The 15,175-nt window shown below is 61.0% G+C and overlaps 1 protein-coding gene across 5 annotated transcripts; it reads right to left on the bottom strand.

The window, feature by feature from the left end:
- Window positions 1-817: 817 nt before the first annotated feature.
- On the bottom strand, window positions 818-12,425 carry PLCD3 (phospholipase C delta 3). 5 transcript variants are annotated; one of them, XM_085039877.1, is made up of 16 exons: window positions 11,668-12,425; window positions 9,152-9,313; window positions 7,781-8,009; window positions 7,565-7,694; window positions 6,848-7,073; window positions 5,841-6,042; window positions 5,622-5,766; window positions 5,383-5,535; window positions 5,152-5,304; window positions 4,909-4,944; window positions 4,135-4,294; window positions 3,163-3,279; window positions 2,930-3,078; window positions 2,045-2,195; window positions 1,548-1,697; window positions 818-1,474 (listed from the first exon to the last, which is right to left on the bottom strand). In XM_085039877.1, exons 1-16 carry the CDS (start codon window positions 11,768-11,770, stop codon window positions 1,386-1,388), a joined length of 2,355 nt encoding a protein of 784 aa, XP_084896003.1. In that variant the 5' UTR covers window positions 11,771-12,425; the 3' UTR covers window positions 818-1,385. The 5 variants fall into 5 exon arrangements, with proteins under 5 accessions (XP_084896003.1, XP_084896001.1, XP_084896004.1 ...); XM_085039875.1 differs by having other exon boundaries at window positions 5,152-5,307; window positions 11,668-12,423; XM_085039878.1 differs by having other exon boundaries at window positions 2,045-2,180; window positions 5,152-5,307; window positions 11,668-12,417.
- Between the last annotated feature and the right edge of the window lie 2,750 nt (window positions 12,426-15,175).

The following is a 15,175-nucleotide window of genomic DNA, read 5'->3' as shown; positions in this document are numbered from 1 at the left end:
CCTTCCCCTCAGCCCCAGTGTGGGCACCAGGGGCTGTTCTATTGCCACTGCTGCACCTCCAGCCTCTGCTCAGCTGCTTTTCTCTGGAAGCATGGAAATACGGATATGCGCTATTGGCATTGCCCTGGGGCCTCAGCCTCCCCCACCACCCCGGTGCCTCCAGCACCAGCTCCCGGTGTCACCTTGTGCTGTGGGATCCGCCGAGATAAAGGAAATGTTTTCACGGAAAAAGTTCATCCCATCGAGATCTTTTGGGAAAGGAGTGCCTGGACAGCCTCCTGCCATGTCATGAACCTCGTCCACCCAGAGCTCCGAGATGCTCCTGCCCGCCCAGCCAAAGGTTTCCAAAGCTGCACACCAAGGCCAAGACCCCGTCTATGCACTCCCACGCCTCCCTGTCCCTGCGTGTCCCTGTCACACCCTGTGGCACCACAGACCCTGAGAGCATGTGCCCCGAGAGCCTGGACCTGTGGGGCCTCGGTGGGGACCAGGAGGCCATCACCTCCCGCTGGCAGTGCTATCACATCCCCCCTGCTTGGGGTCCTGTGTCACCTATGCAAGTACCTCTGTGTCCCCTCCTGTGCCCCTGTTGTCCTGGGCTAGGGGAGGCTGGGTGCAGAGGGGGGACACCCAGTGGGACCTTCCCCCTGTTCCCATGGCAGGTTTGAGGGCTGCTCCAATGATTCGCCCCAGCTTCCATAGGTGCAGCACCCATGGGTGCTTGGCAGCTCCCTAGGGCACTGCTGGTTTGGGGGTGGGCTCAGCCCTGATCCACCCACAATGGGCCCCGGGGGGTGACAGGGACACTGGGACAGGCTCTGTTAAAATAAAACCTTTATTCGACTGGCTTGACCCTGGGGTATAAATCTGTGACTTGCTGGTGCCAGAGCAGAGGTTGGGAAAGTGTCCCCACCTGGGCACAATGGAGTGTGTGGTGGCAGGGTCCCCTGAGGGACTCCATGGTGATGGCGTGGTCCTTGCACCCCAAGGGAGGGGCTGGGATCAAGCAAGGCCAGGACTGGTGACATCTGGGGTTGTTCTCACCCATGTCACCCCTGTGGGGCTGTGCTGGGCTGTCGGTGGCCCAATCAGCCCATCCTGGTTGTCACAGCCTCTCTGTCCTCTCAAGGAGGGAGGAGCAGGGCACCAGCAGATGGGGTGGCACTGGGGAACAGGAAGGGTGGCCCCACCCCTTTGGGTACTCCCAGCCCTGCTGTCACCACAGACAGGTGAGCAGTGTCCCCGGACTGTCCTCACACAGGGCGCGGGGTGTCTCCAGTGCAGGAGGGTGCCCACCCATGGAGGAGCCCATTGTCCCCTGCATGGGGACACAATGTCCTTCCCACGGGCACCTCGGGCACGTTGATGTCCCTCCCGTGGGCACCTCACAGGTTCTTGCATCGAACATGCACGAAGAGCGTAGCAGGGGACAGGGACGCCCCATCCCTGGAGAGCAGGTGGATGTGGCGATACCCTGGGGACAGACGGGGGCTCAGGGGGTGGCAGGGGGTCATCCCCGTCCCCGGGGGCAGCAGGGTGGCACCCACCTTGGCGCATGCTGGGCAGGGGCAGCGTGAACTGCCCCACGAAGTCATTGCTGGAGGTGCTGTCATAGTCCTCCACCACGAAGCGCACCAGGGCCAGCTCGGGCACCCTCACCTGGAACCGCAGCGTCTCCTCCCAGCGCGGGTTGAAACCTGAGACATCGGGGTGAGGGGTGGGTGTGGCCACTGGGGCCACCCACTGCCCCGCAGAGACCCCCCCACTGCTGCCACCGGGGTCATCAGGGACCCCCACTGCCCCACAGGGAGTGGCAGGACCCCCAGGGCACTGCCCCTGCCTCAGCTGAGCTGCTGTCCTGTGCTGGGAAATGTGGGGATTGCCACAGTGGGGTGTACTGGAGAAAAGGGGGTCATAATGGGGCTGTGGTGGGGTATACTGGGGCAATGGGGTCCATGGTAGGGGAATGGGAGTCATGATGGGGTGTGCTAGGGAAAAAGTGTGCCCAGGGGTGTCCCCAGGGGTGCCCAGTGCCAGCACTCACCGTTGTTGAGCTTGTGGTGGGTTTGCTGCTTGGCGCAGTCAGCTGGGATCCCGTGGATCTCCACGCGCACAAAGGGATCCACGATGGAGCTGCCCTTGTCCCTGTTCAGCTTGGGCAGCTGCTGTGCTGTGATCACCTGTGGCACAGGGAGCTGGGGACCAGGGGACAGGGACCCCAAGGGGCTCGGGGGGACATGGGTGTGGGGAAAAGGCATAGAGAGGTATTCCCCAGGAGAAGGGACATGGGTGGCACTTGGCTGGGACTGGGGACAGAGTTAAGAGGAGGGAGGTGGCTGATGCCGCCCAGTGGCTGACACCAGCTGGGTTTGGGGACAGGGTTGGTGTCACCCAGGAGAAGGGTCATGGGTGGCACAAGGTCAGGAGTGTGGGTGTGGTGAGGGGGAGGGAGGTGGTTGGTGCCATCCAGGAGGAGGGACATGAATGGCATATGGCTGGGTCCCCAGAAGAAGGGATGGGGGTGGCACTTGGCTGGGATTGGGGACAGGGTGGGGAGAAGGGAGGTGGCTGGTACCAGCTGGGTTTGGGGACAGGGTTGGTGTCACCCAGGAGTAGAGACATGGGTGGTTCCCAAACAGATGTGAGGACAAGGTCAATGTCCCCAGAAGAAGAGTGGCACCCAGGAGAAGGTGTGTGAATGGCACTGGGCTGTACATGGGGTTGGCATCACTCTGAGGGGACATGGGTGGCATCTGGCTGGACATGGGGTTGATGTCACCCAGAAGAGGTTGGGTGGCACCTGGTTGGGAGTGGAGTTGGCGTCACCTGTGAAAAGGCATGCAGGTGGCACCTGGCCAGGCATTGGAATGTCATGGGTGTGGCCCAGCAGGGATGTGGGTGGCAGTGGGGGGTCGAGGGGTGTCCTCACCCTGATGTGCAGCGCCAGGCGCCGGGATGTCTCCCCAGGGGGGCTGCGCAGGCAGAGAGGCTTCAGGATGTAACCACAGCGCCCGTTGGGCAGGAAGCGCCCGGCGTTCAGGTCCATCTCGTACCCCGGAGTCTGGAAGTTGAGGGCCACTGTGGGGACAGCAGGATGGGCTGTCAGGGTGGGGGGCAGCTCTGGGGACAGGTGACAGGTCATGGGGGGGCTGGGGGTCTCACCCAGCTGGCAGCCGGCATTCCACATCTCCTGGGGGTTGTAGTTGGCAGAGTTCATCTTGAGCCCCAGCGGGTACACGCGGCTGAGCTGGCGGGTGTTGTACCGGACCAGCGCCGGGCCTGGGTGGGGGACATGGCTCAGTGGGGCACCCTTGGGGGCTGCTGGGGGCCCCAGCAGTGGGTGATGGGCCCAGGGACATGGACAGAGCCTGCACAACTGGGTGTACCCTGAGTCTGAAATGTGACCCAGGCGCTGAAAGCAGACCCTGGTGTTCAGGCCCCAGCCCTGGACCTTGACCTTGGACTCCTGACCCCAAACCTGTGCCCTTGGATCCTGACCTTGACCCCACACCTTGACTTTAGACCCCTGACCTGGACCTTGACTCTGGATCCCAGACCCTGATTCCAGACCCTGACTCCTGGACTTCAGACTCCAAAACCCTCAACCCTGTACCCTAACCCAGATCTTAATCACAGCCCTCAACCCCATACCTTGACTCTGGCCACACACACTGAGCCTGGACCTCAGACCCTGAACACTGACACTGATCTTGATCTCTGGCCCTGACCTCAGATCTTGACCCTGGACTCTGCCCCCAAGCCCAGATCTTCATCCCAGACCTCAGCCCCTTGAACTTATGACACACACCTTATTCCCAGCCCCAGGCCATGGACCCAAATTCATATCCTAAACCCTGATCCCAGACCTTGATCCCGGTCCTGTGACCCCACCCCTGGCCTCTGGCCCCATTCCCTGCCAGCAGACCCCAGTCCCATCCACCCAGAGCAGCCTGGGTGAGGCCAGTGTGACCCTGACTACCACCCATGGAGCCACCCTAGAGACAGAGCCCATCATTCTCAGCCCATCCTGGATCCCAGTGATGTGAGGAGCATGGAGCAACCCTGTCCCCATCCCTGTCCCCATCCCTGTCCCCATCCCTGTCCCCATCCCTGTCCCCATCCCCTCACTCTCACCAGCCTCCTTGATGAGCTTCCGCGCCTTCCTCTCACTGAAGGAGGACATCTGGCAGGGCTGGGGGTGGCGCAGGGCCTGGGCGAGCCCAGGGAAGGGGACAGCCTGGCAGTACACCACCAAGGCCGACAGCTCTTGGGACACCTGTGATGCGTCCTTGGCCTGCGGGACCCACCGTGGCATCAGGGCCACCCTGACTCTGGTGGCCACCTGCCTGCCCGAGGGTCTACACACCTCCCTACTCTGTTAGTGTTGAGTGCTGAGACCCCCAAAGCCATGGAGACCCCAAAGCCATGGAGACCCCAAAGCCATGAACCTGATGCACTGGAGACCCCAAGGTGGTGCTGAAGCTGAGGCAATGGAATGATGGACCAGGGGCTGGTGGGGAACCCAGGCAGGCTGAGAACCTGAAGTCACGAAGAGCCCAAGGGGATGGACAGCCCAAGGTGAGGGAGACCCCAAGGTGAGGGAGAACTGGAAGTGATGGAATACTTGAGGTGACAGAGACCTCAAGGTGATGAAGGCACTGAAGTGATGTGAAACTGAAGCAATGGAGACACCCCTTCAAGGTAATACAGACCCCAACAGGTCACCCTGGATGTGATGGAGACCCCAAAGTGTCATAAACCCCAGAAGGGGACCACCCATCCGAATGGGAAGAGGGAGGCACAGCTGAGGGGTCCCCAAGCTCAGTCCCCTCTGCCAGGCAGTGGTGGCTGCTCACAGCCCTACAGCACCCACTCTGTCAGCACCCCCAGCTCCATGCCATGACCCACCTGCAGAGGTTTGATCTCCTGCAGAGACTGCAGCGACTGGAAGAGAGAGAGAGTGGTGCTGCAGAGGGGGATGCTGGCAGTGCTCACCTGGGGCAGTGCTCACCTGGGACAATGCCAGGATGCCATGGTCCTCCAGTACCACCAGGACTCCATGGTTCCCCAGCACCACCAGGATGCTCTGATCCATCAGGACCACCAGGATGCCCTGGTCTCCTAGCACCACATCCTTGGAGAGTCCCTTACCCGCCGGGGGCTTCTCTCCTGCACCTTCTCAGCCTCTTCCTGTTCCTCCTCTTCCTCTTCCTCCTCCTCGGGGTCCAGAAGGGAGGTGACACCCCGGGGCTCCTGCCACAGCTCTGGCAGCTTCTTGCCCTTCACCAGGATCTTTTCTTTCAGCTGCTGCAGGAGGCAGGGCTGAGCTCAGGGCTTGGAGGGGACATGGGGACACTGCAGTGGGTGGGTGGGTGGCCTTACCTCTGGGGAGGGGAGATCATGGGGGTCCTGCCCCTGCAGGGGCTGTGTCAGCAGCTTGTCCCCCAGGATGGCCTTCATGTGCCGGGCCATGGTGGCCTGCTGCTCCAGCCCGCAGTGGTTCTCCAGGGACAGGATGACGGGGTAGGGGGATTTCTGGGCACAGGGATGGGCAGCACTCAGCACCCAACACCCAGCACTCAGCACCCAGGACCCCCCAGGGCTGCCAGCCCCAGCCTCACCTCAAAGGCAGAGTCGCGGATGCTCTCGATAACGTCGCGGAAGAGGATTTTGGAGGTGAGCGTGTGGCCGTGGTAGACAACAGGTTCTCCATCAGAGCCCTCCCAGCAGTCCAGCTCCACACAGCGGCACCCTGCCCTCAGCGCCCTGCCACCACGTGAGTCCCTGTCACCCTCAAGCCACAGGACCTTCTGGGGCTCCAGGGGACCAGGGACACCCACCTGACATAGGCTTCGGTGCTGCTGGTGCCGCCAATCTGGTTGCGGGTCAGGTAGGTGTTGTGGGAGGAGGAGATGAAGTAGTGGCTCAGGGGTTGGCTCATGTCCTGGTGCACCTTGGTGTGCTCCTGGTTGAGGATGTCCCCCGCAGCAGAGAGCAGGTACATCATGAAGCCATCCAGCATCATCAGGTCTTGCTGCTTGGCTGTGGGACATGGTGACAGGTGTCATGGAGGGCTGGCGGGGTGCTGGCAGGGTGGCACCCTGGGGGCTTTCCCCACTTGGAGGTCCCAGCGGTGCCATGTTCACCCCTGACCTGGCACTGTGGCACCCAGGGGACATGTAAGTTCTCTTGAGTGTCCCATCTCCATCCTGATGTCACTCATCCTGCTAGTGCCACATTCACCCTGGACATAGCATGTTGACACCCATGGGGTGTGGAATTTCCCTGTCCCCATCCTGATGCCCTCTATCCTCACAGTGCCATGTTCACCCCAGACTTGGCACTGTGGCACCCAGGAGATGTGTCCCTCTGTGTCCCATCTCCCATCTGATGTCTCCCATCCTGCTAGTGCCACATCTACCCTCAAGGTGCTGTTGTGACACCCTAAGACATGGATGTCCTTCATCCCCACCATGATGTCCCCTGTCTTCCCAGTGCCATGTTCACCCTGGACCTGCCATGGAGGGACCTGAGGCAGTGTCACATTCATACCAGGGCTGATGTCACATCATTCAGGAGACATGGGACTTCACCTCATGTCCATCCCCACCTTCTCATCCCCTGTCCCCGCAGCGCCACATCCACCAGGCATCAGCCAGGCCACACGTTGGGTGGCTGACAAGAGTGGGAAGGGACACAGGGGCACTCACCCAAGCCTTGGAGGACTCCATGCCAGTTTGGGGGGTGACACCACCAAGCAGAGCCCCATCCCCACACCACCCATGGCCTCCCGTGGCTCCAGCAGTGCCCATCCCACTACCCCACCATCCCACACCCTCAGCCCTACCCTTCTCGTTGAGCTCATAGGTTCGGATGACAGCACGGGCCTGGGACAGGCTGGAGTCCTCGCCCTGATCCCGCAGGAAATCCTGCAGCTCCTCAGCCGACAGGACCCGATCCTCGCCTGAGTAGCGCCCGAAAAGCTCCTCCAGCTCCGGCCGCCGCAGCAGTCGCCGGCAAAACTCCTCCAGCTCCCTGCCCTCCAGCCGCTCGTTGCCCGAGTGGTCACACTCCTGAGGGGACACAGCCCAACCTCAGGGACTGTCCCCTCCCTGTGGGGAGGGGGTACGGCCACCCCTGCCTTGTCCTGTCTGTCCCCTGGAGTTGGCAGTGTGTGTGTGATGAGTTTGGTGGGGCTCAGCTACCAGCACATCCCCTCTGTTCCCCCACCCAGAGCCCTCTGACCCTCCAGTCTGGGGGGGAGCAGAGCAGAGATCTGTGCCTCAGTTTCCCCAGGTGGAAAGGGACCTTGGGAGATGCCCAGAGGGACAACTCTCCATGGGGGAGACATGTCACACCTTGGGGACACACCGTACAGTGGCTGGGACAGCTCACCCCACCCCACCACGTGCTCCTGATGCGACCCAACCATTGGTGGCAGTGGGTGGCTTTGGTTGTGAGGAGTTTGTCAGTTCTCTGTGCTGGGGAAGGCGGAGAAGGAGCCAGCAATTCCCTCCTGGTGACAGCTGCAGGGACAGTGGGTGGTGCAGCCCAGGACAGGTACCTTGAAGAGCTTGGAGGCATAGACATCATCCATGTCGATGTTGAGCATCCTCAGCATGCTCTTCACCTCCCGGAAGGACATCTTGTTGTCCTTGTTCCTGTCTGCTCGCTGCAGGACCCCATGGATCCAGCTGTGCCGGGGTAAGGAAACCACCTGGCATCATCCACAGCCGTCCCCAACCTGTCCCCGAGCCTCCAGAGGTCCCTCAAAGGATACTGATCGAGCTTCTCCATCTGGCTCATGGCCTGCAGCCGCCCCATCAGCTTGGTGAGCCCCTGCACCCAGTGCCGGGCGTCCTCCTCGCCGCGGGCGGCCAGGTCCATGTTCTTGCGCCGGCCCTTGAAGACGAGGGTGAAGCAGTGGCGCTCGGGGAAGGCACCCCCGTGCTTGCGCAGCCCCTCCGACTGGCGACCCTCGCGCACCCCCTCGAGGTGCGTCACCGAGACTGCGGGGACACGCGCGGGGTGGGGAGGGACGATGGACGTGCTCCCTCGGCGGGTCACCCACCCGCGAGCATCCTGCAAGACACCCTGGCTGCTGATGGACACCCGCGGCGCCCCGGGGCACAGGGCTGGGCTCCTGTCGTGCCGCAGCCGGGCTTAACCCGCTAATCCCAGGCGAGACAGGAGCCGCGGCCGCTGGCCCCGCGGGGATGGGGAGCGGGACGCTGGCAGGGGATGGAGCCGCCGGGCAGCCGTGCCAGCTCCAGGCACCCATCCCAGACGGGAGGGTGGAAAGAGACGGGTGACGCCGGGGAGGGGGCCAGAGTCTGGCTGGGATGAGATGGGACCTTGTGGTGACCCCAAGGGGGATGGGGAAGGGTGAGGGCTTAGCGTGGGGTGTACTGGGAAGCACTGGGAGGTTCTGAGAGGTGCTGGGTGAAGTGGGTTGGAGTTCAGGTATTGGGTGGGGGTCCATATTCTGGATTGGATTCATATTTTGGGTCAGGGTCTGGATCCCAGGCTTGGGGTGCAGGTTCTTGATTGGGGTCTGGGTCCTGGGTGGGGATCTGGGGTGAAGGTCACAGGGATCCAGGAGGGAACCTGTGTCCCAGGGGGCATCTGGGTCACAGTTGGGAGTCTGGGTGGGGTTCTATGTCCCAGGGTGGGGTCTAGTTCTCATATGGGGATTTGGGTCCTGGGCTGGGGTCTGGTTCCTTGGTTGGGGCCTGGAATTCAGGTGGGGTCTGGGTTCTGGATGGGGATCCAGGTCTGGGAACTGGGCTGTGGTCTGGGTCCAAGGTGGGGCTCCAGGTGGGGTTCTGGGTGCTGGGAATGGATCTGGGTCCTGGGTGGCAGTCCAGGTCCTGGGGTAGGGTCTGGGTTCCAGGTGGGCATCCTGGATTGGGGTCTGGGTCTCCCATGGTGTGTGGATTCTGGGTGGGAGTCCAGGTGCAAGGTTGTGGACTAGGTCCTGGGTTGGGATCTGGGTCCCAGCTGTGGGTCTGGGTGTGGGTCCAGGTCCTGGCTAGGGGTCTTGGGGTGGGTCAGGGACACTGCCCAGGACCTGGCCCCTCCCTGCAGCTCAGAGCAGTGCAGGATGTGTCACAGTGTCCCCAAGCCCCCGTGGGACAGTCCCAGCACTCACAGCTCTGGGGGGAGCGGGCGCGCCTGAAGCGTCCCTCGAAGCAGACTGTCACCCCGTCCTCCTGCAGGCGGAACAGCCGCTCCCTGGAGCCCCCCTTGGCCTTGACCTTCCAGAGCAGAGACCCCCGGAGCATCCGCTGGACATCCTCGTCCTCCGTCAGGCCTGCGGGGACAAACCCTGAGCTGCTGGGGGAGTCAAGGGACACTGGGGGGCACTGGAGGTTCTAAGGGTGTTCTGGGGGTATGGGGTGGGAGTGGGGGGGTCATGTGCATCTGTGGGCACATCTACGTCCTATGGGATGGCATGGGACAAGTGGGACAAATGGGACAGGACAGACGTGATGGGACAGGATGGGACAGACACAATGGGACAGAACAGCACAGCCTGGCATGGGACAGCATGGAGGGATGGGACAGGACAGGATGAGATGGACAGGAGAGGTGGATGGGATGGGATGGGATGGGATGGGATGGGATGGGATGGGATGGGATGGGATGGGATGGGATGGGATGGGATGGATGGGATGGGATGGGATGGGATGGGATGGGATGGGATGGGATGGGATGGGATGGGATGGATGGGATGGGTATGACACAGTGTGACAGTGCAGTTGAGACAAGATGGGATGAGATGGGACAAGTAGGATTGGACAGAACAGGGTGGGGCAGACTGGACTAGATGGGACAGAGTGGGCAGGACATCCATGACAGGACAGAATGGGACAGGGCAGGCAGGGCAGGACGGGGCAAGATGGGACAGACGGGATGGCACAGAAGTGTGTTGGGATGGGACTGGCAGGAGAGAACAAACAGGGCAAGCCACTGCCCTTGGGCCCCTTTGGAGCACTGTGTGGCTGCCCAGGAGGGACAGGACACAGCAGTGACACAGCCCAGCTGCTAAATCCCAGCAAAGCCACCCGGATCCTGCATGGAGAGTGCCAGGATGGTGCCAGCAGCGGAGCTCAGGCTGGGAACAATGACAGGGTGGACTCGGGGGACTCGCAGGCCCACGCCTCAGCCAGGACTTTTCCATCCATTCACAGTGTGGTTATTTCCTCCCTTTTTTTGTTTTGGCAGCCATTCCTAACATCCCCAGGGGCCACGTCCTGCTCTGGACAGAGATTCCATTCCTGGGCTGGGAAAGGGCAGTTTTGGGGCTCACAGGGACATCCTGAGCCAGCCATGGCCTCGGGGACACAGCCACCAGCTGCCACCACCTTGTGTGTGGTCACATCCCGCCCAAGGTGCAGGATGGAGGGCAGGTAGGGACACATGGATGCACAAGCATAAGGATGCATGGATATATGGACACATGGATGTATGGACACATGGATGTACGGACACATGGATACAGGTACATGGACACAGGGATGGACACACAGATGTCAGATATGTGGGCACAGGTGGGTGGATGCATCACACCTGGCTGTGTGTGCACGTGGATGCACAGACATTTGGATGCACAGATGCAAGGAGATAGAGATGTATGGATGCAGAGATGTATGGATACATGGATGCACTGCTGCAAGGACACACAAACACATGGATGTTCAAGTAGATGGATGCACAGGTGCACAAATGCATGGATACAGGTACATGGACATGTGGATGCATGGACAGATACTCGGTGAGGTCCCATGGAGTCACAGGTGACGTGGCCATAGGGATGCACGGATACATGTACACATGGAGACAGGGATGCAGGGATGCATGGATACAGTGCTGCAAGGACACATGAACACATGGGCACATGGATACACAGGCACTGGGATGCATGGGCAGTCAGACATCCTGGTGCATGGACAGAGGGGTGCAGGGACAGATGGACATATGGATGCACTGATGCAACGACACAAGGACACAAGGACACAGGGACTCAGGGACTCAGGGACACACAGACACACAGACACACAGACACACAGACACACAGACACACGGACATGGATGCACGGAGCGGCAGCAGCTCCAGGCACACAGCCCCATGTCCAAAGCCGTGCGGCACAAGGCCAGCCCAGCCCTTCCCACTGTTCCCACTCCAGATTGGGCTGGCTGCTCCCAGGGACACACCTTGACCTTGCCGGGCACTCACTGCCCCTGCCTGGACCAGTGAACCTCGTGTGCCAGCAGTGTCATGGGCAGCACCCTTGAGTGGGGAAACTGAGGCAGGGTGTTGGGGAGAGTCCCGGGGAGTGGGACCTGAGCCTTGGGGACAATAAATACCCAGAGCAAGGGGGCTCCTGTCACCTGTGATGTGGCCAAACCCTGACCCTGCTGTCCCCCAACGGCTGGGGCGATGCACAGCTACTCTGGGGTGACCTTGGGGACCCTCCCAGCCAGGGGGATCCTTCTGTCCCTGGGACCCCTCTCTGCCATGGGGGCCTCCACCCTGCCATGGGGACCTATTCGTGCCACAAGGGTCCCCACCCACTTCGGGGACTCTCCCAGCTACGGAGATCCCTCCCGGCCCGCTGTGGCACAGCCCTGCCGGAGTTTCTGCCCGGTTCCCCCTGAACTCACCCATCTTCTTTAAGGCTCTCCCGGGCCGGCGGGAGCCACCGGCACCGTCCGACGGGGCGCGGAGCTGCTCGGCGGCGGGACGCGCCTTCCTGCCGCAGATCATGACGCGGGACCCCCGGTGCAGCCGGTACCGCCGGTACTGCCGGTGTTCCCGCGACTCCGGTGCTCCAGGTACCCCCGGCGCTCCCGGCACCCCGGTACTCCCGGTGCCCCGGGCACTTCTGGTGCTCCCGGTATTGCCGGTGCCCCCGGCCGGTGTAACCGGGCTGGGCGGTGGCGGAGGTCGGGGCTGGGGCTGGGCGGCCGGGCCGTGACCGGGGCCGGCCGCGGGGAGGGAGCGGGAGGAGCCACACGGCAGCCCGGGCGCTGTTAACCGTTTGTGCCTGCCCGGGGCGAGCGGCGGCTGCCGGGGCTGCTCGGGATGGGAGCGCACCGGATCCGGGCTGCACGGGGCTCGTTCTGCACCGGGAACGGCCCGGGTCCGGCGTGCACCCCGGTGCTTCTCCTGCACAGTGGGTGCCGCTCTGCCCGAAGGGCCGGTCCGTCCCGGGACACGCCGGGAGTCCTTACTGCCCCCCGCGGGTCCGCCTGCACCGGGGACCGGCCCAAGGGACACACCGGTCACCACCAGGGCACCCCGCCCTGCCCGGGGACAGGTGCCACCCCGGGAGCACCGGTGGGGACCTAGGGCACCTTCTTTGCCGTCACACGTGGGGACCCAGTCCTGCCGTGCCAGCCCTGTCCCCAGCTCATGGCACCAGGCTGAGGGGCCACAGGCAGGGGCTGAGACCTGCAGGTGACCATCCCCGCTGGTGGCACACCCAGGGAGTGGCAGCAGCACGAGCTGGGAAGTGCCAATCCCAGAGCCCCGAGTGTGTGTGTGTGTGCAGCCATTGCATCCGTGTGTGTGTGCAACCATCACCTTCATGTGTGTGCAGCCATCACATACATGTGTGCAGCCATCACATACATGTGTGTGCAGCCATCACATACATGTGTGTGCAGCCATCACAGCCATGTGTGTGCAGCCATCACATACATGTGTGTGTGCAGCCATCACCTTCATGTGTGTGTGTGCAGCTATCACCTTCATGTGTGTGCAGCCATCACATACATGTGTGCAGCCATCACATACATGTGTGTGTGTGCAGCTATCACCTTCATGTGTGTGCAGCCATCACATACATGTGTGCAGCCATCACAGCCATGTGTGTGTGCAGCCATGTACACACAGATCCCAGAATCATTCAGGGTGGAAAAGACTCCCAGGATCATCGAGTCCAGCCTGTGACTGACCCCACCTTGTCCCCAGCCCAGAGAACTTAGTGCCACATCCAGTCTTTCCTGGGACACCTCCAAAGATGGGGAGTCCACCACCTCCCTGGGCAGCCCCTGCTAAGGCCTGACCCCCGTTTCCATGAAGAAATTCCTCCTGATGTCCAACCTGAGCCTCCCCTGGCCCAGCTTGAGGCCATTTCCTCTCGGTTGCCATTTCCCCACAGCTAGCACTTGAGGGTGGGTGGGGCAGGAAGGGATGGGTGGCCGCAGGCTTCTTCCAAAAATCCACAGTGTCCAGGGGGATGGGGAAGCCACCCCTGGCCTGGCTGGGCTGTGGGGACCTGGAGCTGCAGGACAGGGAGAGGAGGTGACTTTCCCCAGTGCCAGGGCAGCAGTGGTGCTGCCAGTGCCTGGGTGGGACAGCTGGGCATCCAGAGGTGACAGCAGGGCAGAGTGAAGCAACATCTGGGCAATATCTGGGCACCTTGAGTGATACCAGAGTATCCTGGGGTGACATCTGGACACTTAGAGCAGCATCTGGGCGCGCTGAGGGAAACATTGGGACACACATGGCAACATCTGAGCATCCTGGGTGACATCTGTGCATCCTGAGCAACATCTGGGCACCCAGAGCAACAAATGGGCATTCCTCAGACAATCTCTGGTTATCCCAGAGCAACATCTGTACATGCAGAGAGACATCTGGGCAGCAACTGAGCAGCTTGGGACAGTATTTAGTGCAGTAGTTCAGGACCTGAGCAACTCCTGCAACATCTGGATGGCTGGGGGCACATCTGTGCAGTTCCTGGCCTGTGTTTGGGGGGATAAAGCTGTTCCTGAATGCTTTGGAGACAGGGGAACGCCGCAGTCACCCCAAAAATGCACTTACGACTTGCATAACCAGGCTCTGCTCCAAGTTCTCTTCCTCCCGTTGAAACTGCATTCCCAGGAATTCAGCAACAGATGCCTCGACCCGGTGGAATGACCAGGATAAACACCTCTGGCTGCAAAATCCGCAGCACGAACAAATCCCGGTGCGGCTCCCCCTCTCCCGAGGCGTTGCTATTTTCTCCCGCCCGCCAGAGGGTTGGAAGGGATCCCATGGAAAACAGCAGCTCGCATTCCCGGCCGCTTATAGCACAGCACGTGTGCCGTGAATCAGCGCTGGGGACTCGGGGCTGGCTTTGCTGGGAGCCGGAGCCAGAGAGGCCCTGTCGCTATTCCGAGCAGGAATCCTGAGTCAGAGCCTGGAAATGGCCGGAGCTTTAAAAGGCTTCGCTGCCTTTATTTATTGTATTTTTTTTCATTATTTATTTTGTTTTATTTATTTATCTTCAGTTGGCGAAGGAAATGTTGCCCCAGAGGATGTGAATGAGATTTAGAGGTGTTGGGGCAGTGTTGCCCCACTTGGATTTGGGATTTGGAGGTGGGATTAAGGTTGGAAAACCAGAGTGTAAGGCAATGATGAAGGCAGCACAGGGATGCTGAAAGCTGCTGTGCATCCCGATCCCAGCATCCAGCCCTGGGCAAGGGTCAGATCCAGCTGGTTCCCAGGGCACTGAAGAACCTCCCACGTCCCCAGGGCACCTTGTTCCACCTTGTTCCACCAGGTCACCCATGTCCCCATGTCTCCACAGCTCCCTGCCTTCAAGGAAAGCCCTTGGAGCAGAAAGAGAAGGAGCTGCACCTCGGGGGTGTGGAGACCCCAAATTCTGTCCCTTTCTTACTATCATAATTAATTACTTTGAATAATAATTAACAGTGGACAGAAATATACAGTGGATAAAAGTAACAGTGGATAAAGCTGGATAATAGTTAACAATTGCTCTGCCTGACCCAGCTGTCCCCTCACCATGTGATGGGACCCTGCTCCTGCCCAGTGCCCTGGTGACACTGTCCCAGTGCCATATTCCAGATCCCCAGAGCAGTATCCCAGCCCTGCCTTGTCCCAGTGCAGTGTCCCTATTCCCCAGTGTGTTGTCCCAGTGCATTGTCCAGCTTTCCCAGTGGAATGTCCCAGTCATCATTCCCATTCCCCTGGGACCCTTGGTACATGGCCCCAGCACATTGTCCCCACACCTGGTGCATTGTCCTGGTGTCACAATGCATGGTCTCAGTGTCCCCACGTGTGGCCCCTGTACCCTGGGTGATTATCTCAGAATCCCAGAATGGTTTGTGTTGAAAGGGATCTTAAAGCTCATCCAGTGCCACCCATGCACTGGGCAGGGAC

Source organism: Lichenostomus cassidix, chromosome 27 (assembly GCF_008360975.1).
Source record: "Lichenostomus cassidix isolate B80296 chromosome 27, HeHo_3.0, whole genome shotgun sequence".
NCBI classification, from domain to species: domain Eukaryota; kingdom Metazoa; phylum Chordata; class Aves; order Passeriformes; family Meliphagidae; genus Lichenostomus; species Lichenostomus cassidix.
The sequence above is the reverse complement of the archived record's forward strand: the minus strand, read 5'-3'. Positions and strand labels throughout refer to the sequence as shown.